This window comes from Hemiscyllium ocellatum, chromosome 1, assembly GCF_020745735.1.
Source record: "Hemiscyllium ocellatum isolate sHemOce1 chromosome 1, sHemOce1.pat.X.cur, whole genome shotgun sequence".
NCBI classification, from domain to species: domain Eukaryota; kingdom Metazoa; phylum Chordata; class Chondrichthyes; order Orectolobiformes; family Hemiscylliidae; genus Hemiscyllium; species Hemiscyllium ocellatum.
Window position 1 is genome coordinate 105291139 of NC_083401.1, and position 27525 is coordinate 105318663.

The 27525-nt window shown below is 41.1% G+C and overlaps 1 protein-coding gene across 4 annotated transcripts in view; it reads right to left on the minus strand.

Annotated features, from left to right (window-relative positions):
• The window catches only part of n4bp2 (NEDD4 binding protein 2), a 97457-nt gene that overhangs the window by 47925 nt on the left and 22007 nt on the right, over positions 1 to 27525 (minus strand). For all 4 annotated transcript variants that reach the window (XR_009644694.1, XM_060824677.1, XM_060824687.1 and 1 more), the window contains exon 5: positions 8136 to 8212. Coding sequence is in view for 3 of the 4 variants with exons in the window: in XM_060824677.1 (XP_060680660.1) it covers positions 8136 to 8212 (77 nt within the window). In the remaining variant the exon portion in view is untranslated. The remainder of the gene's footprint in view (positions 1 to 8135; positions 8213 to 27525) is intronic.

Sequence of the window (27525 nt, forward strand, 5' to 3'; positions counted from 1 at the left end):
ACAAGATTAAACAAGGTTGAAAATACATCTGCATCTCAGCACTGGTTTCTTTCCCACTGTCTAATTATTCTGAAAACCTCTTGCAATATTTGTTAATGACTCTCACATACTTTTTATTGGAAGCTCATTCCTCGACTCACATTGTCTACATCTCTCAATCCTCTCAATATGAAAAACTGAGGGAGGAGTCAAGTATTTAAAATGAAATGACAGTAAGGAAAAAACATGGGCAATAGAGAATTGACAGTCACTACAGTGCACTGGGAGAATAGTCTAGCAAAAGGAAGCGACAGTCAGAGTAAAATCATCACACAATGGGAGCAGCACCAGAGGAGGATTCTTCAAATTCTGACAGATAGACATCAAATACTGGCACTACTTCAGACCCAGGGAAGAAGCACATTCTGAATTTTTAACCAGGTCAGAAACTTGTTGCCGGGTAGCTTTGCAAAGGTAAGGCTGGAACAGTGGAATTGACCCATCTACAGGTCAATATTTCAATGCTATCTTGTTGTGAATTACTGACCAAAAACACTATGATCCTTAAACAGAGATGAGTGGTCTTTCTTCATCTCTATGTTGATCAGAATACTTTAGCTCCACTATTCTTCAGTTGTAAGATGTTTTAACACGTATAAATTTTATCCTGACTAGAACAAGTGACGGGTTGCCGGGGGGGACTTTAAGAAGAGAACTTCAGGGATTATGAGGCTCTTATGAGGAAAGGCTGAGAGACTTGGGTCTGTTCTCTTGGAAAGAAGGCAGCTAAGCGGGTATTTAAGACCATAAGACAAAGGAGTGCAAGTAAGGCCATTCAGCCCATCGAGTCCACTCCGCCATTCAATCATGGCTGATGGGCATTTCAACTCCACTTACCAGCATTCTCCCCGTAGCTCTTAATTCCTCGTGACATCAAGAATCAATCAACCTCTGCCTTGAAGCCATTTAGCGTCCTGGCCTCCACTGCACTCCGCGGCAATGAATTCCACAGGCCCACCACTCTCTGGCTTAAGAAATGTCTCTGCATTTCTGTTCTGAATTTACCCCTTCTAATTCCAAGGCCGTGTCCACGGGTCCTAGTCTCCTCACCTAATGGAAACAATTTCCTAGCGTCCACCCTTTCCAAGCCATGTATTATCTTGTAAGTTTCTATTAAGTCTCCCCTCAATCTTCTAAACTCCAATGAATACAATCCCAGGATCCTCAGCCGTTCCTCGTATGTTAGACCAACCATTCCAGGGATCATCCGTGTGAATCTCCGCTGGACACATTTCAGTGCCAGTATGTCCTTCCTGAGGTGTGGGGACCAAAACTGGGCACAATACTCCAAATGGGGCCTAACCAGAGCTTTATAAAGTCTCAGTAGCACAACGGTGCTTTTATATTCCAACCCTCTTGAGATAAATTATGAGTGACATGATGAAGTGAAAACAACACTGTACTGTAATACAGTGTTGATTAGTTGATAAGTGGACTGTGCTTGGTAAAGGTGTTGCCATTAGGAATGCACCAGTTATTGAAGACTAGTAGTTAATTAACATTGCATTCGCTTTCTTAATCACGGACTCAACCTGCATGTTTACCTTTAGAGGATCCTCGACTAGCACTCCCAGATCCCTTTGTACTTTGGCTTTACGAATTTTCTCACTGTTTAGAAAGTAATCTATGCTTGTATTCTTTTTTCCAAAGTGCAAGACCTCGCATTTGCTCACGTTGAATTCCATCAGACATTTCCTGGACCACTCTCCCAAACTGTCTAGATCCTTCTGCAGCCTCCCCACTTCCTCAGTACCACATGCCTGTCCACCTAACTTCGTATCATTGGCAAACTTCGCTAGAATGCCCCCAGTCCCTTCATCCAGATCATTAATATATAATGTGAACAGCTGCGGCCCCAACATTGAACCCTGCGCGACACCGCTTGTCACCGGCTGCCATTACGAAAAAGAACCTTTTAACCCAACTCTTTGCCTTCTGTCAGACAGCCAATCCTCAATCCACACCAGTAGCTCACCTCAAACACCATGGGCCCTCACCTTGCTCAGAAAGCGAATGCAATGTTGTCATTTATCTCAAGAGGGTTGGAATATAAAAGCAGCGTTGTGCTACTGAGACTTTATAAAGCTCTGGTTAGGCCCCATTTGGAGTACTGTGGCACCCATGTGGCACCTTATCAAAGGCCTTTTGGAAGTCTAGATAGACCACATCCACTGGGTTTCCCTGGTCTAACCTATTTGTCACCTCTTCAAAGAATTCCAACAGGTTTGTCAGACATGACCTCCCCTTACTAAATCCATGTTGACTCGTTCTAATCAGACTCTGCTCTTCCAAGAATTTAGAAACCTCATATTTAATGATGGATCCTAGAATTTTACCAACAACCGAGGTTAGGCTAATTGGCCTATAATTTTCCATCTTTTGCCTTGATCCTTTTTTGAACAAGGGGGTTACAACAGCGATCTTCCAATCATCTGGGACTTTCCCTGACTCCAGTGACTTTTGAAAGATCTCAACCAATGCCTCCGCTATTTCCTCAGCTACCTCCCTCAGAACTCTAGGGTGTATCCCATCAGGGCCGGGAGATTTATCAATTTTAAGACCTTTTAGCTTTTCTAGCACTTTCTCTTTCGTAATGGCAATCATACACAACTCAGCCCCCTGATTCCCTGTAATTGTTGGGATATCACTCATGTCTTCCACTGTGAAGACTGACGCAAAGTACCTGTTAAGTTTTCCTGCTATTTCCTCATCTCCCATCACTAGGCTTCTAGCATCAGTTTGAAGTGGCCCAATGTCTACTTTTGCCTGTCGTTTGTTTCTTATATATTGAAAGAAACTTTTACTATCATTTCTAATATTACTGGCTAGCCTACCTTCATATTTGATCCTCTCCTTCCTTATTTCTCTCTTTGTTATCCTCTGTTTGTTTTTGTAGCCTTCCCAATCTTCTGATTTCCCACTGCTCTTGGCCACTTTATTGGATCTCTCTTTTTCTTTAATACATTTCCTGACTTCCTTTGTCAGCCATGGCTGTCTAATCCCTCCCTGGATAATCTTTCTTTTCTTGGAGATGAACCTCTGTACAGTGTCCTCAATTATACCCACAAAACTCCTGCCATTTTTGCTCTACTGTCTTCCCCGCTAGGCTCTGCTTCCAGTCTATTTTTGTCAGTTCCTCTCTCATGCCCTCATAATTACCTTTATTTAACTATTTTGCCTTCTCTCTTTCAAACTGCAGACTGAACTCTACCATATTATGATTGCTGCTTCCTAAGGGTTCCCTTACTTTAAGATCTTTTATAAAATCTGGTTCATTACAAAGCACCAGGTCCAGAATAGCCTGCTCCCTTGTGGGCTCCCTTTCTTTGGATCCACTGGCAACATTATTTACCCAGTCCAGCTGCAAAATGAAGTCTCCCATGATCACCGTGACCCTGCCTTTCTGACATGCCTTCTCTATTTCCCGGTACATGTTGCACCCCTGGTCCTGACCATTGTTAGGAGGTCTGTACATAACTCCCATTCTGGGCGGCACGGTGGCACAGTGGTTAGCACTGCTGCCTCACAGCGCCTGAGATCCGGGTTCAAATCCCGACTCGGGCGACTGACTGTGTGGAGTTTGCACATTCTCCCCGTGTTTGCGTGGGTTTCCTCCGGGTGCTCCGGTTTCCTCCCACAGTCCAAAGATGTGCGGGTCAGGTGAATTGGGCATACTAAATTGCCCGTAGTGTTAGGTAAGGGGTAAATGTAGGGGTATGGGTGGGTTGCGCTTCGGCGGGTCGGTGTGGACTTGTTGGGCCGAAGGGCCTGTTTCCACACTGTAAGTAATCTAATCTATGGGTTTTTTTGCCTTTGTGGTTCCTCAATTCCACCCACACAGACTCCACATCATCCGAAGCTATGTCATTCAGTGCCATAGATTTAATTTTGTTCTTAACTAACAAGGCAACCCCTAGCCCCTCTGCCCACCTCTCCGTCTTTTCGATAAGTTGAAAATCCTTGGAGGTTTAATTGCCAGTCCTGACCCCCCCCGCAACCACGTCTCTGTGATGCCTACCACATCATAATCATTCACTATGATCTGTGCCATCAGTTCATCTGCTTTGTTATGAATGCTACGAGCATTCAGGTAAAGTGCCTTAATGCTAACTTTATCATTAGAGATATTGGAAGTCATATGATGTCCTAAGTTATCCTTCCTTTTTGCTGCATACCCAGTCTGCCTCGAGTTTAAATCTGCCTGCACATATGTTATCCTGTTGCTTATCTTTCCATTTAACTCTATACTCCCTGTCGCTTTCACTTTCCCTTCAACCCAACTATTTAATAGTGACATACAAGATAGGGTAGACAGTGAAAATCTTTTTCCTTGGATGATGATGTCAGCTTGTATGAGGGGCATAACTACAAATTGAGGGGGGACAGATTTAAGATAGATGTCAGAGGCAGGTTCTTTACTCAGAGTGGTACGGGCATGGAATGCCCGACCTGCCAATATAGTTAACTCAGCCACATTAGGGAGATTTAAACAATCCTCGGGTAAGCACATGGATGATGATGGGATGGAGTAGGAGGATGAGCTTAGAATAGTTCACAGGTCAGCAAAACATTGAGGGCCGAAGGGCCTGTTCTGTGCTGTATTGTTCTATGTACTATTATAATTGTGACTATGTGATCCCATGACTGACAGCCAGGATTTGTGCACATACACACGTCCCTAGGTCTCCTTACGGTTTAGGAGTGTCATGATTGCAATAGGGGTCTTGAATTCACAGCTTGAGAATCCAAATCAAAAATTTAGCTAACTTTAAGTTATGGGTCATAGCCAATAATAGTGTTTAATGCTTAAGTTATGGTTTGGCTTCTTTTTTGATGGCGATACTGGACTGGTAACATCACTGGATTGATAATCTAGAGATCCAAATGGGTTTGAATTCCAGCATATCAGATGGCAGAATGTGAATTCAATTCATAAATCTGGAATTAAAAGTGAGTGATCATGAAATCATTGTTAATCACTGTAAAAACAGATCTGATTAAGAATGCCCTTTTGGCAAGGAAATCTGTCTTTTCTATTGTGCCTGGTCATTATGTAACATCAGACCCACAATGTGACCACTGGATTAATCAGTGGTCAGTGATTACAAACTTTGCTACCACTGACACACAATGGAAGGTTATCTCAGAGCAAAAACAAAAACTTGGTCTCCATCATGGTCACACCAACAAATATTATCATGGCACAGGTGCATGTGGAACAGGTAGATCAGTGAACGTAAGTAGATTTTCCCTCATGTTGATTCCCTTACCAGTTACACAGCTGATAGCTCGAATACAGATTCATCAAGGGGGTAAGGAAAGCTGGGGGTGGGAGAGGAGAGAAAGGCAGTAGGTGATAATCAACATGAGGTTCCCTTGCCCAGGTATGACTTAATGCCATGAGACTTCATGGGGTCCACGATCAATATTATGGACTTTCAAGGCAACCCTCTCCTAAATGTGAGCCAAAGTGTCACCACCCCTGGTGGGTCCGTCTGGCCTGTGATACAGGACTTATTTCCTTGGGTTGGATAAGGCTTTTAAGGTTGACGATGGTCTTATGGTCACAATTACTGTGGTTGGATTTTAATTATAAATTTATTCATTGAATTTAAATTCAATTTGAACCCATGTCCCCACAGCAATAGCTTGGACCTGTGGATTACTGGTCCACTGCCATTACCACTACCTCCCCCTTGCTGCAGACACAGGGAATGCCACAGATATGGAAAGCGGCGGTGTTTGTGAAGTTCAAAGAGGGCCATAAAAATCCACAGGATGAATGTATAAGAAGAAACTGCTCCAAAGATGGACAGATTCTAGGCAGTTGTGGGGCAAATCTATCCAGCCAATCTTATTAGATTTTGCAATTAATGCACAACCGTGAAATATGGCAGATGTATATTACAGGTCACATCCTGTAGCATTTCTCATGAACAGTCTGAAGCACAGCTGTGAAAATTATTCATGAACCAACTTACCTTTTTAAGACTACTTGTCAGGAACTCCCTAAGGGAATAAGTATAAATATATACATCACAAGGTCAAGTGCTAACACTCTTTGCACTGAAAGTTTCTTTAAAAATCTGCTCAGACACATTTTGGCGAGACTAGAGAACTGCAAGGTCAAAGATACAGGAAATTACTAGCTTCTTTCCCTTCAATGCATTTAAAGATATTTTAATTAGAATTTGGCATTACACACAAAAACTGGCACCTGAAAAGTGTTGGACGTAAACTTTTACTCATGATTGATGGATGCTTGTGGATTTACAAGAATATTGTACTACTTTTTTTCAATCTTTCTTAGCACAGAAAGCTAGGAATGTCTAACCATTATCAATGTAAAAGTTCAGAAAAGTTGGCAGATAAGATCTCTGAGTCAAGAGTCACCAAAGTATCCCTTTTCCCTCATCTATCTGATAACCCTTGGTTACATCTTTAGCAGACATGGGCTACATTCAATGCGTGGACTAGATGTGACACCCAAATTTGCCCCTCACCTCTCTGCTCAGAGACTGCTGATCCAACATTTAGTCTTTAATGTATCTCAACTTCTTAAAGCTCAAATTCAGAGACATTGGAGCAAACATTATTGGTTTTCACCATAAACCACACTCCACTGTTACTAATTCCATCCCTTCACTCAAGTTGAACCTTAGCATTAGGAAGATCAGCATTCTGCTCAACCCAGTACAAAGCTTCAAACCTTGGGTACTCTCTATTACTAAGACAGCTTATAACCAACTGCAATACTAAATGCTTCTCTCTCTCTCTCTCTGTGCTGCTGCCAAAATCCTCTTGTCAACTATCCCCTTTTACAATCCAAAACTCTTCTCGCCGGTGGCCCATCCTGCCTTCTAATAGTGCGGTTCTGCCATGCTCTGTTGTGGCTTTTGGAATGAAGTACTAGATGAGTGGCAGCCTCAGCACAATTAAGACCAGATTGATATTTCTACTGTCTTACCTTTAAAGTAAAAATTGGCCTTTAGTTTAAGATTGAGAATTTTTAAATACAAGGATGAAGTAAGGTAAGTGACATATTTAATATTATTTCTACCACAGGAAGAAAATAAGAAGATGTCATTGAAAATTAAACCATGAAAAGACAGCTTGCCCAGGTGGAATGTCCTTCCTGCAAAATGTGGGAAGTCAAGGACACTTCCAGGGTTCAGGGTCATCATTTGCACAGGGAGTGATTCCTGTTGCAGCTACTGGAATTCCACGTTTTTGATCTGGATCAGTGGATGAAGTCGCTGGAGTATCTGCAAGGGCACAATATTTCTGGACTGTACATACAGTGAGGTAGTCATATCTCGGGCTGAAAAGGAATGGGTGCTCACGAGACAGAGTAAAAAGCACACGGCAGGTAGTGCTGGAGTCCTCGGAGGCCATCTCAGACAGACATTCCATTTAGGATACTGCTAAGGGACATGGTTTCTCAGTGGAAGGCAGTGGGTGCCAAGAGTAGCTCACCTGCACAGGGAGGTGGTGGAGAAGAGAGTAGGAGAGCAATTACAGTAGGGAACTCTATTACAGAGGGAACATGTAGATGTTTCTGCAGCTGCAAACATGACACCAGGATGGTACCTCAATTATATCCTTTTTCAGACAAGAAGACATATCACCGTTGTGTTTGCTGACCCAGATTGGGTTCATGTTAAATGAGTCCCTGATTTTAAAATTTTCACCTTTCTTTTCAGAACACTCCCAAATGCATGCTCCTCCCTCTGTAAACTCTTCCAAAACAATAACTGTGCTTAACTAATTCTGGTCACTTGAGTGTCTCTGTAGTGACAATGCCTGATTTTCTCTAGGCCTCAAGCTCTGGAATTCCCTCCATATACCATGTAGCCTCTCCAACACACTTCTCCCTTTAAGGTCACTCCTTAAATCTCACTCTTGGACCAAGTTATGGTCTTATGGTCATACCTCATCCAAAATGTCCTTATGCGGCTCAGTATCACATTTTGTTTCAGAATGTTCAAAAGAAACATCCTGGGAATATAACTACAAGTTAATGTTTTTGGAATTATGCATCATGACAAACTAATTAGAGAGTTAGCTAACAAGACAGAAAAAAAAGCTAACTTCACCTTTCAAGCTCCCACGGTTTAAACTTCCACCAGGTATCTGGTTCACGAAATACAACATTATAGTTGTGCTTCACAGCCTATACAAAAACAAATAAAAAGCATCAAAATCTGAGATAAAGTAAATTAATTAAGGACAAGAAATTGTTTCAACATACACCTCACACCTTAAAATGCCTTACCACCTTGTTTAGTTCCAACAAAGGTGGATGTTAGTACATTCATGTAATATTTTTATATTGTTTATATCCTAATAGTTATAAATATTTATTGTTCTCCTAAAAAAAACTTCTTATGCTATTTGCAAAGCAAAACCTCCCATAACAACCTGGACTTCCTATGCCCTATAACACAGGACATGTTGTTTGGTAGTACAGTTATAATCTTAAAAGTAACCTAAATCCTTCAAAGATTTACTGAGCTTTTTTTTACAACATTACTAAATGTACACAATTAAATCAGTCTCTGAGCCCAGATCATTCCAAAGATCCCAGTGCAAATGAACTCTTCAAATCCAATCGAACTTGACAGTTTACCTCGATTCATGTCAGTGTCCTCCAAAACAAACCAATCAAAATAAATTTACTTATTTTCTATACATTTCAGAAAGTTTTTTGATAGTTTAATACATTTCTGGAAGATCAGATGCAGATGAACATTTGAAACACCATAGCAAACAAAGCTATGAGCCAAGTGCTATAATTGATGACAGACACAAAATACAATGAGCTAAGGGCCTCTTTTCAATCTGTGAAACCCTGATTTTGACTCTGAGAAATTGAGTATTGCTGACAAAAAGGAGATATTTTGTCAAAGCTTCTCATCTTGCAATCATATTGTCATTATGAGTGTCATGATGAAGTGAAAACAACACTGTGCTGTAATACAGTTGATAAGTGGACTGTGCTTGGTAAGGGTGTTGCCATTAGGAATGCACCAGTTATTGAAGACTTGTAGTTAATTGCAAAGCTTTTTTCAATTTTAAAACAGGCATGTCGATTCTAATTGAACAAGGCAAGAAATGAGCCAAAATGTTTGTGAGCAATTTTGTTGAGTTTAAACTCATAAGAGATGGGAGTAGAATTAGGCCATTTGGCCCATCAAGTCTGCTGTACCATTCGATCATAGGTGATATGCTCCTCACCCCCATTTTTCAGCCTTTCTTCCCTATCCCTTCACCTCATTACCAATTAAAAAGCTGTATAGCTCCTCCTTAAATTTATTCACTATCCCAGCATCCACCACACTTTGGGGTAGTTAATTCCACAGGTTCACAATCCTTTGGGAGAAGTAGTTTCTCAACTGTTTTAAACTTGCAACTCTTTATCCTAAAACTATGACCTCTCATCCAAAAATGCCCCACAAGAGGAAGCATTCGCTTCATGTCTTTTTTAAGATATTTTTATTAGAAATTTAACATTTTATCAAATTTACAAAAATAAACAAAACTCTCAAGTACAAACATTGATATAGAAATAAATCTTAAATATACAATAATCAAAATTTAACAGAAGAAAAATACCGAAAGAGAAAAAACAAAACTCAATTAACTACTAATCTAACCTACAATTAGCCAGAATGTATAATTGAGTCACTTACATCTTTCAAATAAGAGAAAATGAGAGAAAAAAAGAAGTGGGGGGGAAAAAAAACCCCAACGATTAACATAGAAGTTGGATATTAAAATACTTGCTCGGAATGTGTTAACATCATATATAACAAAACCCGTATTCGTATGGGATTCCTCTTCCAAGGGGCCCCGGACCAGCCATGTTTGTAATCTCAATTAAATAAGAGCCCTTGTTAGGATAGCCAAAATATCTACGTAAAAGGGCTGCCATATTTTATAAAAAATAATTCGGTCTTCCGGTGCACCATATTTATAAGGAAGTCAAGGGGAATACATTCCATGATTAATCTATGCCAATTTGAAAATCCAGGGGAACCTTCAACCACCCAGTTTACCAAAATATTTTTCCTTATATGGAAAGAGAGAACAGAAAATAATCTCTTCCTATTTGACATTCCAGGTGCACCACTTAACCGACTGATCAACCATAATCATCCGGGTAAATCCGAGACCCCCTGGGAGGGGAAACCCTATCTAAAACATCCCGAGCAAAGAGCATATAGAATTTACAAAAATAAAGGTTCTCTAATACACTCATAACAGTATGATAAAAAGGAAACTATTTCTAAATAATAAAAAAAATATAAAACATATTTGAATGGAGATTATCCCCCTTATTCTCAGGGGGTATCACTTCTTGTCCAACGGTCCATCATATCCTCTCCCAACCAGTGCCCCACCCTTGACCCAGGCGCTCCTTAATAGGATGAGGAGAATTCGGATATAATACCAAGCTAGAGTTAACAGTGAGCACCCTACCCGCACACCCCCCCCCCACCCACACCTGAGTATATTTGGTAGTATCAATACCATGTATAAACATATATAACTATAAAATTACAACTTCAACAAATTATAATTAAATATAATAATATAAAATAGCAAGGGAAAATAACCCTGCTCCTACAGGCAAAAATAAAATAGAATAAGGTAACCACCTCTCCCCACCAACATTAACTAAACCCCCCCGGTTTATATATATACACATACATGCATACGCACATATATGTATACACACACACACATACATACGTATAATAATAAAACTTTAAAAAACCCTAAGGGGGGGGAGAAAATCGTTAAATGGAGAGCAAGTAAATAATTCCCTCCCCCCCCCCAGATAATAATAAACAGTAAGATAGGAAAAAGAAAAAAAAAGGGGGGATATAAATCGGAGCGGGGAAAAGGCAAGCCAACATACATTGTCTCTTACGATTTATTTAAGAGAGTCCAAAAATTCCTTAGCCTTTTCTGGCGATCTAAAATTATACCCGGATCCTTCGTGGTTAAAACATAGCATCGCTGGGTAGCGTAAGGTGTATTGAATATTTGAGTCCCTTAAACATTTCTTCACCTCATCGAACGCCTTCCTCCTTCGGGCCAAGGCCGGGGAGAAGTCCTGAAATAACATGATCTTGGATCCTTTATAGATCATGGCTTTAGGATCTTTTCCAAGATTATCTGCCTCTCCCTATAGCTCTGCAGCCGGAACAGGACCGGGCGTGGGCGCTGGTTCGAGCCAGGCCCACGTATTGCGACCCGGTAGGCCCATTCTACCCACACCTGGCCTGATCCAGCCTCCAGATCCAAAAATTGTGGCAACCACTGCTCCAGGAATGCTGTGAGCTGGCCTTTCTGTTCCCGTTCGGGAAGGCCCAGCAAATGAATATTTTTTCGGCGACCTCGATTATCGAGGTCGTCGATGTAATTCTCTAAGGTCCGGACTCGCTGCTCGAGAGTCCGGACCTGATCCGCAGCTGATTGAGCTGCAGTCTCGGAGGTCGCGGCCTTTAACTCCGCCCCTCCGACTCGGCGCTCGACTTCCTGGATGTCTCGGCCGTGCTTCTGCAGCTCGGCCGAGAGTGATTCCCAGCAATGTCGGGACTCTTCGATAAACGCGTCGATCTTCGCATCCAGCTTGGTAATCATCTCCACAAGGCTCGTTATTGTCGGTAAGTCCCCCGGGGCGGCTATGGACGCCTCAGCTGCAGCTGGAGAGGGAGAGGGTGGGGGAGGGGCTCCTGCTTGCTGAGAGCTGTGAGCTCTCCTCCCTTTAGTCATTTTTCCTGAGAGATTAGATTATTTAAATTTAATACTAACACTACCAAACAACTAATTATATTAAATAAGAGCTATTTTAGATGATTTGGTGAGTGTGGTGGGGGTGGGAGATCCACTTTGCCCAAGTCTTAGAAGGAGCACTGTAGGCTCAGACTTGCTGAGTCGCCGCCATCTTGAATCTCCGCTTCACGTCTATTTTATCCACAACTTTTATCATCTTCAATCCCTCATTCTTCAAAATTCCAGACAGTACAGGCCTAAACTGTTCAATCACTCCTCATATGACAAACTCCTCATCTCTGAGATCCAGAGAACCTCTTCTGAACTGCCTCCAAAGCAACTACATCTTTCTTCAAATTTTCGGATCAAAACAGTTATTTCTGTCTGCAAAAAACAACTACCTGCATGTTATTGTATGTAACAAAATCCTGACAGACAATCCTAAATTGGTTTTCAGTATAATTGTTGGCTTACTTTGGATTACATAGAAACTGTTTTCACATAATTACATCGGATGTTGGACAGTTTTGAGAGTTTTATGAGCAGATGGTACTGAAAAGTGCCCAGTCTATCTCAGCTTAAGGGCAAGATTTTCAAATTTTCAAACAACAAATGATGCTAACTGTTTCACACTGCCAATGTGCATAAGCAACACATTTCCAAGGAATGAAGACATTTGTCCATCATACAAATGAGTATTGTGTTATAGCAATGTCAGTGTTCCTGTGATGTCATTTATATAGGCTATACATCACAAATGCAAGTGGATCTTATCAAAGATTATATATTTTTATCTTTCTGGAACAAACTAAGAACTAATTGCACCCAATAAACCAGCGATTGCAAAACTCATAACAGTATCCAACAATGCAAGGTGATTCTGTGAAGGGATAACACTTGCTGGATAAACCTGAATGTGCAAAGAATTATACTGACAACCAATTTAGGTTTAGTTGTTGGGATTGTAATGTCATGCATTTGCACAGACTGGAAATAACATGTATTAATACACAAGACCCTGTTCTTTGCAGACAGGAAGAACATTTATCTATATTGCACCTGATACAACTCAATAAAATTGGGAGCAGCTATTTGTCAATTCATTTCTAGAACTTGAAAACCCTGTTCTACATCTTTTGGCCATCCCCACACCCCAGGCTCTATCATGACACGGGCTTCTTTCAACACAGCCAACCCATTTTCAGAATTCTGGATAATCCAAGATGGAGGACAGGAAACATTTCTGGCTATAACAGTCTGCTCCTTTTTTGAGGTACTTTAGGTGTTGGAGGTGATTTCCTTGAATTCCAAGAGCAGCAGTTACTGTTTTATATGCTGTTGCATTGTTTTGGAACTTTGGAGAAGAAAAAAGTCAAAACAAACGGCACTTTTAAAAGGGAGAGAGAGAGAGAGAGAGAGAGAGAGACCCACACTGCAAACTGACACAGCAGTGAACCTGCACAGTCACTGCCTTTGATGTTGAATTCATATATCGTTGGACATGGGAGTGCATCTGGGAAAATTAACAAACAGTGAAATTCACAACTGATCTTGGAAGAACTTATTTGGGAGAGGTCACAGCACAGAGACAGATAAGTGAATAGTTTAAGTGTGGCCTTGGGGCCTTGCTGTAAGTCTGCAGTAGTGAATAGAGTGGGCTCTTTTTTGATTATATGGTTCATTGAGGCATCTCTTGATTAAACTTAACAATATAAGCGATAAATATTAAATTAGCCAGGAGCAGTATTTTGTAGAGGAATAAGACAGTGCTATTTTCTGGGTCTGCAGATTGGAAGGAGCAAAGCATATCAGTAGAGTGATATGTTCTTCTTGTCAGATGTAGGAGTTTAGGAAGAGTTTAACAAGTTACTGAGGATTATATCTGCAATAAATGCAGTTGGTTGCGACCCTTATCAAATCGAATGGAACGGTTTGAGTGCCAGTTAGATTCAGTGAGGAATTTACAAGAGCAAGGGGGTGTGATGAATGGCAGTTATAGGAAGGGAAAAAAGTTGCAGATACAGTCAAATAGATAGGTTAACTCTAGGAAAAATAAGAGAGGTAGACTGGCTTTAATGCAATGAGGGGTATGTCAGGTTCCAAGAGATCGATTGTGTTAGGGGACTCTCGAGTTCGAGGTCCAGACGGACATTTCTGTGGCCAACAGCGAAAAATCAGAATAGAGTGTTGCTTCCCTGATGCCAGGATCGAGGATGCCTCAAAAGATTAGATTAGATTAGATTAGATCCCCTACAGTGTGGAAACAGACCCTTCAGTCCAACCAGTCCACACCGATCCTCCGAAGAGTAACCCACCCAGACCCATTTCACTCTTACCAATGCATCTAACACAATGGGCAATTTAGCTTGGTCAATTCACCTGACCTGCACATCTTTGGACTGTGGGAGGAAACTGGAGCACCCGGAGGAAACCCACGCAGACACGGGGAGAATGTGCAAACTCCACACAGACAGTCACCCGAGGCCAGAATCGAACCTGGGACCCTGGTGCTGTGAAGCAGCAGTGCTAACAACTGAGTAACTGTGCTGCACAATGTTCTCAAGGAGGAGAAGGGCCAGCAGGAGGTCATTGTCCACATTGGAACCAACAACATAGGAAGGGAAGAGGTTGAGATTTTGAAGGGAGATTACAGAGGGTTAGGCAGGAATTTAAAAAAAGGTCTTCGAGAGTAGTAATATCTGGATTACTCCCGGTGCTAAGAGCTCGTGAGGGCAGGAATAGGAGAATAGAGCAGATGATTACATGGCTGAGGAGCTGGTGTATGGGAGAAGGATTCACATTTTTGGATCATTGAAATATCTTTTGTGTTAGAAGTGACCTGAACAAGAAAGACAGATTGCACCTAAATTAGAAGGGGACTAATATACTGGCAGGGAGATTTGCTAGAGCTGATGGGCGCGGGGGCCTTTAAGCTTGTAAGATGGGGGTGGGGGGACCCAGGGAGATAGTGAGGAAAGAGACTGGTACAGTTGAGAACAAAGACAAGTCAAACAGTCAGGGCAGGCAGGGACAAATCAGAGAACAAGCTAGGTCTGATACATTGAAATAAATGCAGTTTAATTTAAGAGGCATGTGAACTCATGGCATGTTTAGGAACATGGGACTGGGATATCATAGCAATTACAGAAACATGGCTCAGGGATGGAGAGGACTGGCAGCTTAATGTTCCAGGATACAAATGCTACAGGAATGGACAGAAAGGGAGGCGAGAGAGGAGGGGGAGTGACGTTTTTGTAAGGGATAGCATAACAGCTGTACTGAGGGAGGATATTCCCAGAAATACATCCAGGGAAGTTATTTGGGTGGAAATGAGAAATAAGAAAGGGATGATCACCTTATTGGGATTATTTTATAGACCCCCTAATAGTCAAAAGGAAATTGAGGAGCACATTTTCAGGAGATCTCAGTTATCTGTAAGAATAATATGGTGGTTATGGTAGGGGATTTTAACTTTCCAAACATAGTCTGGAACTGCCATTGTGTTAAGGGTTTAGATGGAGAGGAATTTGTTAAGTGTGTACAACGAAATTTTCTTATTCAGTATGTGGATGTACCTACTAGAGAAGGTGCAAAAGCTGACCTCCTCTTGGGAAATAAGGCAGGGCAGGTGACTGAGAGGTCAGTGGGGGAGCAACCATAATTCTATTAGTTTTAAAATAGTGATGGAAAAAGATAGACCAGATCTAAGAGTTGAAGTTCTAAGTGGGAGAAAGGCCAATTTTGACAGTATTAGGCAGGAACTTTCAAAAGTTGATTGGGGGCAGACATTCACAGGTAAAGGGACGGCTGGAAAATGGGAAGCCTTCAGAAATGAGATAATGAAAGTCCAGAGACAGTATAATCGTATTAGGATGGAAGGAAAGGCTGGTAGGTATAGAGAATGGTGGATCACCAAAGAAATTGAGAGTTTGGTTAAGATAAAGAAGGAAGCATATGTCAGATATAGACAGGATAGATCAAATGAATCCTCAGAAGAGTATAAAGGCAGTGGGAGTATACTCAAGAGAGAAATCGGGGGGCAAAAAGAGGACATGAGATAGCTTTGGCAAATAGAGTTAAGGAGAATCCAAAGGGTTTTTACAAATACATTAAGGACAAAAGGGTAACTAGGGATAGAATAGGGCACCTCAAAGATCAGCAAGGTGGCCTTTGTGTAGAGCCGCAGAAGATGGAGAGATACTACATGAGTATTTTGCATCAGTGTTTACCGTGGAAAAGGACATGGAAGATATAGAATGTAGGGAAATGGATGGTAACATCTTGAAAAATGTCCAGATTACAGAGGAGGAAGTGCTAGATGCCTTGAAACGCATAAAAGTGGATAAATCCCCAGGACCTGATCAGGTGTGCCCTAGAACTCTGTGGGAAGCTAGAGAAATGATTGCTGGGCATCTTGCTGAAATATTTGTATTATTGATAGTCACAGGTAAGAGCTGGAAATGTGCTGCTAGAAAAGCGCAGCAGGTCAGGCAGCATCCAAGGAACAGGAAATTTGACGTTTCGGGCATAAGTCCTTCATCAGGAAGCCCCTTTCCTGATGAAGGGCTTATGCCTGAAACGTTGAATTTCCTGTTCCTTGGATGCTGCCTGACCTGCTGCGCTTTTCCAGCAACACATTTTCAGCTCTGATACTCCAGCATCTGCAGACCTCACTTTCTCCCAGTCACAGGTAAGGTCTGAAAGACTGGAGGTTGGCTAATGTGGTGCCACTATTGAAGAAAGGTGGTAAGGACAAGCCAGGGAACTACAGACCAGTGAGCCTGACATCGGTGGTGGGCAAGTTGTTGAAGGGAATCCTGAGGACAGGATGTACATGTATTTGGAAAGGCAAGGACTGATTAGGGATAGTCAACATGGCTCTGTTCATGAGAAATAATGTCTCACAAACTTGATTGAGTTATTTGAGGAAATAACAAAGAGGATTGATGAGGGCAAAGTGATAGATGTGATTCAGTAAGGCGTTTGACAAGGTTCCCCATGGGAGACTGGTGAGCAAGGTTAGATCTCATGGAATACAGGGAGAACTAGCCATTTGGATACAGAACTGGCTCAAAGGTAGAAGGGCTTTGGTGGTGGAGGGTTGTTTTTCAGATTGGAGGCCTGTGACCAGTGGAGTGCCTCAAGATTGGTGCTGGGTCCACTACTTTTCATCATTTATATAAATGATTTGAATCTGATTTTAAGAGGTATAGTTAGTACGTTTGCAGATGACACCAAAATTGGAAGTGTAATGGACAGCAAAGAAAGTTACCTGGGAATATAAGAGGATCCTGATCAGATAAGCCAATAGGTTGGAGGAAATGAGTTACAGGGAGAGCTGAATAGGCTGGGGTTGTTTTCCCTGGAGCTTTGGAGGCTGAGGGGTGACCTTATAGAGGTCTATAAAAACATGAGGGTCATGGATAGGGTAAATAGACAAGGTCTTTTCCCTGGGGTGCAGGAGTCCAGAACTAGAGGACATAGATTTAGGGTAAGAGGGGAAATATGTAAAAGAGACCTAAGAGGCAACTTTTTCACGCAAAGGGTGGTACATATATGGAATGGGCTGCCCAAGGAAGTGGTGGAGGCTAGTACAATTGCACCATTTAAAAGACATCTGAATGGGTATATGACTAGGAAGGGTTTGGAGAGATCTGGGCCAGGTGCTAGCAGGTGGGACTAGATTGGGTTGAGATATCTGGTAGGCATGGATGAGTTGAAGGGAAGCATTGGTTTCCATGCTGTATATCTCCATGACTCTACTCGTGGTTTCAATTATCAGCTTTTCTTTCTCCCTGGTATACTATCATCCATTCTTTGATAAGCCTGTTGCTCTCTCTCTCTCTGTGGATCCGCTCATTCTTTCCCTTCCCATCCCATCTCATCCCACCCCACCATAACCCCACCCAAGATGCCCAATGATCAATTTCTGTTTATGTTTGAGTCATAGGGTCAGACAGCATGGAAACAAACCCTTCAGTTCAACCAGTTCATGACAACTGTAATCCCAAATTAACCTAGTTTCACCTGGCTGCACTTGGCCTATATCGCTCCAAAAATTCTTATTCATTTTCTTATCTAAATTTACTTTAAATGTTGTAACTGTATCTGCATCCACCACTTTCTCTGGAAGTTCATTCCACACATGAACCACACATTATTCAATTGGAGAGGGTTCAGAAAACATTTACCAAGATAGTTTGAGTTTTAACTGTAGGCTGGACAAATTAGGCCTTTTTTCACTGGAGTGTAGGAGGCTGAGGGGTGACCGTACAGAGGTTTACAAAATCATGGGAGACATAAATAAGGTGAATGGCAGGGTTTTTTTCCCTCGAATGGGAGAGTTCAAAATTAGGGGGCATATTTTTAATGTGAGAGGAGAAAGATTTAAAAAGGACATGGGGGGGGCAACCTTTTACACAGAGTATGGTTCGTGTATGGCTATAGGTACAATTACAACATTTAAAAGATATTTGAATGAATCAGAAAGGTTTGGAGGGATACAAGGAAATGCAGGCACGTGGGATCAGTTTAGTTTGGGAATATGGTTGGTGTGGACTAGTTAGACTAAACAGTTGTACACCATGGAAACAAACCATATGCCTCCATCCACATAAATAACCAACACTGATTATTTGCTCCTTCATCTATTTATTTTATGCTTGCTTAACTTTTTCATATATTTGTTTTTCATCTTTGCTTCTGAGAAGGTGGTAGTGAGCTGCCTTTTTGAACTGCTGGCATTCATCTCAATTTGGCGCACCGATAGTGCTTTGAGGAAAGGAAGGGACTTCCGGATTTTTGTTACTGCAAGACTGAAAGAATGTCATTATGGTTCTAGTTATGATGATGCGCAGCTTGGAGAGGAACCTGAGGTGATGGTGTTCCCACGCGCCTGCTGCCCTTTTCTTTAGTTGCAGAAGTTCCAAGTTTCAAAAATGGTTAGATTACTTAGTGTGGAAACAGGCCCTTCGGCCCATCAAGTCCACACCGACCCGCCGAAGCGCAACCCACCCATACCCCTACATTATCCCTTACCCCTTACCACTATGGGCAATTTAGAATGGCCAATTCACCTGACCCGCACATCTTTGGACTGTGGGAGGAAACCGGAGCACCCGGAGGAAACCCACGCAGACACGGGGAGAACGTGCAAACTCCACAGTCAGTCGCCTGAGTCGGGAATTGAACCCGGGTCTCCAGGCGCTGTGAGGCAGCAGTGCTAACCACTGTGCCACCGTGCCGCCCACTAAGGGGATTCTAAGGCTCCTTAATGCACTGCTGCAGGACATCTGTATATGATACCCACTGATGTCACTATAAGCCAGTGGTGGAGGTAGTGACGATGCTGTTGATTCATCAATCGGACTCAATGAACAGCCTTGCTTGCACTTGCTGTCAGAGAAGTCACAGTGTCACTGGAAACAAACATAGAATTAGCTCAAATGTCTGCTGAAATCTCCCTGAAGTCTGTGTGAACTGGTGCAAGGTGAACTGCAAAGGTTGTTCCTTTCCTGAAGTGAAAATCTAAACCATTTGACAGATGATGTTTTGCATTAAAAATTGATGGAACTTCATAGAGGTCCAGTGATAAATTCCAGAAAGCAACGTGGTAAAGTCTAAAACAGCAGCCAATCCTTAAGCAGTATTACTGTAAACCAGGATTTCAGTCTGCTCCTCTTTATATTGCAAGAATGAAATGAGAGCCAGTAGCTATACCAAAATTTTAAAACAGATTGAATCACAAACTTACATATTATGCACAAAGCATTACGTTGCAAGAGACCATTGCTCTAGGTTCCCTAACAATTTCTTGACAGGGCATTTATTTTTCTGAAACAATCAAACTGCTGATACACCCATTTGATTGTAGAGTTTTAAATTTTTTTCCAGAATGAGCTTCAAGCCTACAAAATGAAACCTTAAACTTTTCTCACACTTTAAGAGAATGTGCATTATTTTACAAAAAAAGCAATTATTTTGATGACATTCCCAGCTTCAGTACTTCAACTGTACAAAATCATACTTGAAATGTGTGACTTATACAAGCTTCACAACAGCCGTTATTTTGGCAACCCTTCATATTTTCTTAGCTCTCAATCTGAAAGGAGATTTCCCACTCTCATGTATCAGAAACATATGAAATCTGCTTCACCAGAAAGTTAGCATGTCAAGCATAACTAATGAGCTTAATATTCTTCCTGTCACTTAAGCTTAGGGACTAGAGGACACATTTATCTAGATGGTTTCCTTTTAGATACGGTATTTGTCCTTAAATTAAAAAAAAATCCGCATCTAATCTAGTCTGATTGCACAATCACTTTAATGAATATATGACTACCAAGCTTTGTAATTTTTGATTCTTTTGTTTATGTGATGCCGTGGCATGATTTAATAGAATGGAAATAATACTCTTTAAATGGAATTGTTGATTTTAGTTATGCTATATCTTATTTGCTTATTGAAAGAAATACATTTTGAATTCTGCAAGTTGACTCTCAATTGTAATTTCCACTCTTTTTAGTAAAACATTTGTCAATTCCTCAACACCACCCCATAAGAAAGCATAATTACAAGTGTTATCCTTTATACGACATTGCAACACATCTATTTTTATCCATAGTACATACTTCATTGAGAAATTCCACATTTGGAAAGCACCAGATTAAAGATGCATGTACTCAGATTCCACTGTTTTACTTCTGCCTCTGCTGCATCTTGGGCAGTTTCAGAAACACTTTGCTTTGAAAGGTGAAGTCCCACAGAATTGTGACTTCCTTGTTGATTGTCCTAAACTCCCATGAATATGTCTGTGGTCAAAAGAACTAAAATATTTGAGGTTACTTTTCCAGTTGTGGACTTTCCAATCCACACTAACTTTGCATCACTCAGTTGCTTTACTAGCAACTAACCTTGCTTTAAGTCTTCTAAGTCTAACCTATAAACAACTGTTTCGCACAAATCCACCAAAGTGACAAATTTGGTTGACACCTAGTGAGTACTTCAGAAATAACTCCAAATTTGTTCCAATGATCAAATTCTCTTTCCTTTGTTTGTTATATATCTCTCATTAGTGTATCTTAAAGCTTGTGGTTAGCCACCAAAACTTCATAATGAAAAGTTTGGTTTCTAGCTCTTTTACAAAACTACTCTTCGGTCCATATTCTTTTGTCCAAAATGGTGTGGACTTTGGCTTTTATGTCTGTTTAGATTACAGCTGCATGACCTGCCCTTTTGCAGTACTGGAGGCTCTTTCTCTAACATTCAAATGGTTTTGAAACGGAGCACTTCCAGCCTCAATTCCAGTATTTCCACTGTGCTTTCTTATTTTCGACACTTTCATCCTGTTCTGCCAGTCCATTGACCTCACTTCTTGCCATCACCCTGAACATTCAATCATTACTTCTAGGCGTTTCATCCCCTTCACTGGCAATCAGACCCCATCACCAGGGATTTTTTTGCCCTCTCTATCCCTATCAGCATTCCGCAGAGACCGTTCCCTCCACAACTCCCTCATTACATCCATGTCCCTCCCCACCAACCCTCTCTCCACTCCTGGTACCTTCCCTTGGCCCTGCAAAAGGTGTAAAATCTGTGCCCACGCCTCTCCCGTGACCGCTGGCTAAGGCCCCAAAGGATCCTTCTGCATCCAACAGAGATGTTCCTGCACAGCCATATACTCTACCTCCTGTGTTCATTGCTCTTGATGTGGTCTCATCTACACTGGGAACACATGGTGCCAACTCGCGAAATGTTTCAGGGAATATCTCTGGAATACACACACCAAACAACTCACTGCCCTGTGGCTGATCATTTCAACTCCACCTCCCACTCCATCAAGAACATGCAAATCCTGTGCCTCTTCCACTGCCAAATCCAAGCCACCCGATACCTGGAGGAAGAATGCCTCACCTTCCACCTTGGGATCTTGCAACCAGACAGCATCAATGTCGATTTCACCAGTTTCCTCATCTCCCCTCCCACCCCCACCCCCCCATCCCAAATCCAACCCTTCAACTTGGCACCACCCTCATGAAATGTCATTCCTTTCATCTCCCTTCCCACCTATCTCCTCCATCCTCTCCTCCAACCTACCATCATCAAGCCCCACCTCCATCTACCAATAGCTTTCCCAATTACCTTCCCCCAGCGCCACTCCTACCCTCTTATTTCTCTTTCAGCCTCTCTCCCCTCCACATTCCTGATGAAGGGCTTATGCCCTGAAACATTGATTCTTCTGCTTCATGGATGCTGCCTGACCTGCTGTGCTTTTCCAGTGCCACACTTTTTGACTCTGATTTCTAGCATCTGCAGTCCTCTTTTGCTTCTTCACGAGACCCCTATAGAATACAAAATCAATGTACCTACTATAGGCAGCTGGCTTCTGCATGTGATAGCAGTGTCATATGTGACACAATTACTCACATTACCATTACCCAGACCTTATCGGGGTTATTCTGCACCTCAGAACTTTCATCACAAAATATATGAACATTGGAGGTAGAGTGTGCCTTCGATGAGCTGATTGGACTCCAAGATTCTGTAATTAAGCCCAAATTGGAGGACTCTTGGGCTGCAATTCTAGTTTTCCTTCTTCAGAGTCAGGAGGCCCAGTTTCAAGTCCCACCTGCTGCAAAAGTTTATAATAACACGTCTGAACAGGTTGATTAAAGGAAATAATTACTCCTATCGATTGCATGCTTCTTGGCTTGCAAAACATCCCATGAATGCTTCACCAACTAAATATGCAGCCATGAAAATTTTTAATTTTGACCAGTAGGGTATGCAAAATGCCTGTGAACCTATGTCAATTTGCTTTATTCCTCTGATTCTTATCACCTGATGCCATGAAAATTTGTCCAATGCAATGATGAGAAATAACAGGTTTTATTAAGGGAATGCAATAGTGATTACATTCAGTAGACATTTTTAATCAATGATCAGACATATTGCGATACATCTCTGTAGCAGGTAGTACTTGATCCTTGATCTTCTAACCCAGACATAAGGACACTACCACTGGTCCACAAACAATTCTCCTTATCCAGTCTGGACTATGATTAAGATTATCTAATCTGTTTAGACATGTTATGATACTTCTGAAGCAAGTAGGACTTGTGCCTGGACTGTCTAGCCCAAAGGACTACCTCTGCATCATAACAGCCCTAAAAGTGGAAAGGGGGAAATAGTTGGTCTCAAACTATCAACCTTTCCATAAATAGTCAAAAGCATTGATCAACTGTATCACAGACCTTAACTGACTTTCCAACACTAATTATCTTAATATACTGCACGCCAAGTTTAATTTGTGCCATTCCTTAAAGCTAGTAACACTTATGTAGCCCCTCAGTGAATTGAGATAATATTTCAAACAAACAATCTGTCTCACATTCTAATGAACCACTAATTGAGGTAGGTTGCGAATTCCTGTGTAAGCTGCACATATTCCTGCTTTCTCCTCAATCCCTGGCCACCAAAAATAACTTCTGGCTATCTCCTCCATTCGGAGGATGTCACATTCATTTTGTATAGTTGATTTAATGCACATTTTCTCAGCTGTGCTGGAAAGATGACCCTCATTTCCCATAGGAGAAATCCTGTTTTGTATGGATAGTCCTAGCTTCCATTTAACATATGGCTTCAGTTCTGCAATTATTCCTGAGATCTTGCCACAAAGAACCATGTCCATCACTTTTGATAGTAGTGGATCATTTGTAGGGTAAATCTCAACTTGTCCTGCCCTTACAGAAATAACCTCTACTGATGCAACATAAGGACTGATCACAGCTGACTCATTTGGCAAAGGTAATCTATTGAGCCCATCAACATTCCCACACAAGTTGGATGGCCTATACTTGATTATATAAGTGAGCTCATAGCAATTATGACTACCACTCATTGTTAGAGAAGTTATCGCTGTATGAAACCTAAATATTGTGGTCAATTGTCTGTGGCCTGTCAATAAGGTAAATTTCCTGATCACAGAGGTATTGGTGGAATCATCTAATGCCAATGATTCCTAGAGCTCCTGATTGTTCACGTCTGCTTTAATAATCTTGATGCTAAAGCTATTGGCATTTCTTCACCATGTGAGAAACAACTGCTCCCACTCCATACAGTAATGCATCAGAGTTGCAACACCAAAATCATAGAATCCCTACAGCACTGAAGCAGGCCTTTCATCCCATTGAGTCCATACTGACTCTCCAAAAAGATTTCCACCCACATCCAAGTGTGTCTCTGATAACAACATTTCAGTTGTCTCTGAATTCAGAGAATTCTGCTCATTTGTATTGCTACTAACAGTGAAGATCAATTTTTTTAAAGAGTCATACAGTACTGAAACAGACCCTTCAGTCCAACTTGTCCATGCTCACCAGTTTTCACCAACACGCTTGTTACATTTGTTGAATCTGAACCTTTCAGCCATCAATAGTTTTGGTGAAATATGGTTCTGTAGAATTCCTCTTATTTCTTCATACGTTTTCGAAACAGACTTCTCTGGCTGTACTAGACACCGGAGGTTAAAGGATCCCATTTCCCCCCTCCCCTGCACATATTACTCAGGAACGCTATAATTGTTTCAATTTTCTTATCTTGAACAAAATAATGGAAACTCTCTGTGTTGGAGTTCCAGCTCTCTGCATTTTCATAGCTCTCTACAGTGCCGAACTTTCCTGCTTCTTTTTCTTTAATAGGAAGGGCCTGCATTGCATGATATATTACAATACATCCAGCATTCCTTACTTATTTTCCTTTTTTGTCCTTTTTAAAAGAAGGCATTCCTGAAGCTTCCCCACCTCCCCCCACCCCACCCACCCACCCACCCACTGACCGAGTCTACATCGTGAGATCAAAACGCTTCCCTCCATGTATGATACTCATTACTCAGTGTTCCTTCAGGGCTAACCACATAGTGAGCTTGTTCTGCACTGTTCACCTCTTCTCTGGGATTTTCTTTGCTGACTCTATCTGCTTCAATGCAGTGATGGCATCCTTTGATTTCTTCACCTTTTTTTTTCCCCCACAAATCCCTCCAAGATCTGCAATGAGGATTACAATTCTATCTTTTTTTTTGGACAAGTCACTGGATTGACCAGTGCAACGCAAAGCAGTTTTCTCATCCTCATTGACAGTTTTCTTCTTATGTTACATTCCAAGAAGAACCAGGAAACTGAAGTGCTAACCAGCAGGAACTTTATTACAGACATGTTTACTCTACAGACAACAAAGTTAAATTAAGCTGTTTACTGGCCAAAATGGCTGATTGATTGTCACATGATCGGACTGAAAGTGAGTTTACTGTACTTGCACAAATACACATTTCTATTTTGCCTGTCACTGCAATTTTGTCCATGAAGTGTGAAGAAAATGACTCCCAAGAATACTTTAAGGCAATAAGCAGCTAATTTCCTTCTGTAATAACAGAATGGCAGTAAGAAATAGTAACTTGTCCATTTGAAAGATCTTACGACACCCAGAAATTTAAACACCAGTATCAATTCAGAGATTTGGTCAACTTAATAATCACAATTGAAAAAAGTTTTTAAGAAAAAGAAATAAGAAATCTTAATTCTTTACTGAAAGAATTATGTCACGAGTTCGTGGATCAACGCAAAAGAATCGTTACTATGCAAGTGTCAAATAATGCAAACATTACATACTATCTTGGGTAATAACTTACACTCTAAAACCAGAACCAGTTAAACTAAACATGAATTAACAAGCAAGTTGCTCAGTGGTTACAAACTGTTAAGTACAAAGAAAATAGCAGATAGTACGAAAGCAATTCTTACAAAATGGCATGACAATTGATTCAACATGTATATCATCAATCATAGTCAAAGTTCTTCAAAACTCGGTCTTCCTCAGAAAACAAAATTGGCTCATCTTTTACTCAGATTGAGTCTGACCTTCAGTCAATGGTAGCACACAAACTGATGAGAGTTCCACTGACATGCCCTTCACCAAAAGTGGCATAAACCTGCAGAATCTCCTCAACTTTGCATTCTATGGTCTAGATAGTATAGATTCACTAAAGTTCTCTTCAAGTAATTGAAAGAGCTGCTGCAGCTATATAAATGGTTCACAGGATTCCAATCTCTTTCAGATTTCCTTTCTCAGTTTCCCTTTTCAACTAAGGTACCTCAAAAAATACAGGCCTCAAAACAATAGATTTCATCACATCGTATATAATCAATTAGAATTATTACAAATATATCAAATTCCGGCCACGTCTCTTAAGCGTTTTATCTTCGATCATATTTTAAATTTCACCCTAAAGCTACACCTTGTTTTCTTTTTCTTAGAGATATTTTCCATTCCCACACATTCACTTCATTCTTCCACTGGTTCATAAATTAGAATTAAGGAACATTAAAGGGTAATTATACTCTAACTATTTAGACTTCTTTTTGTCCTTTTCCACAATCAACATTAGTTGTTCCTTGCACATTTTTCTCCCCTTAGTTTCTATTCTTTACCTTAAAGAGCTATTTTTGACTATAATGTTCTATACCAGAAGGCCAACCAGTAAAGAATAACTGAAGTCAATCCTTACACATTTTAAGAATCTGATATTTTTGAGATGCATATTTCAAACATGCACCTCCTAACCTAGCCAGAAAGTTTTAATCTGTTTTTGTTTACAGCATTGTGAGGGTGCCCAAAGCAAAAGACAAAAGCAGTGATGGTGTCCAAGGAGTGAAAGATATGTGGCAGCTCAGTGGTTAGTACTGTGGCATCAGTGCCAGGTTCACAGGTTTGAATCGATCCTTGGATGACTGTATGTGAAATCTGCACATTCACCCCATGTCTACGTGGGCTTCCTTTGAGTGCTCCGATTTCCTCTCAAGGTCCAAAGATGTGCACGTTAGGTGGACTGGCCATGGGATATGCAGGATTACAAGAATAGGGTTGGGGGATGGGTCTGGGTAGGATGCTCTTCAGAGGGTCAGTGTGGTCAGTATGGGCTGAATGGCTTGCTTTCACACTGATTCTACGATATGTAAAATCAGTATAAATTTTAGCTTGAGAAAAAGAGAAAATCATTCTTCTCTGCAACATTAAAGAAAAATTTCCAACTTCTTTGAGTTCTGAAGAATCACACATCAAAATGTTAAACCTCGTTTTCTCTCCAAACATACTGCCTGCATATTTGTTTTTTTTTCAGATTTCCAGCATTCACAGCATTTTGCTTTTTTATTGTGGTTGAGTCTAATTTTTATCTTGTAGTTTTTCTCGCTTGAACTGTATACAATTACCAGTAAGAAAGATTGTTTTAAAAAATTGATATACATTTTATAAATGGTATTAAAAAAGGACAAACAGTGCAATATATAATTTGCAGAAAAAGTCACATTTACTTAACATCCCAAGCAGCATTTATGGAAAGTAAAAGGTAAGAATAACAAAGTATATTCAGGGTGAAGCAGCAATTCACCTGCACTGCATTCAATCCAATCTATTTCATTTGCTGCTTACATATGGCTTCTTCTACATTCTACAGCCTGTCCAGTGGCAGGCTGGGTGACTGCTTTGTGGAATTCCTCTACTTTTTCCACAAAAATGAGCCTGGGCTTCTGGTTGTCTGCCACTTGATCATACTATCATGACCCCTGACCAACATTTCTGTCTCTGGCCTACTACAGTAATCAAGCGACATTCAACACACGCTGAAATAACAGCATCTCATATTCTGCT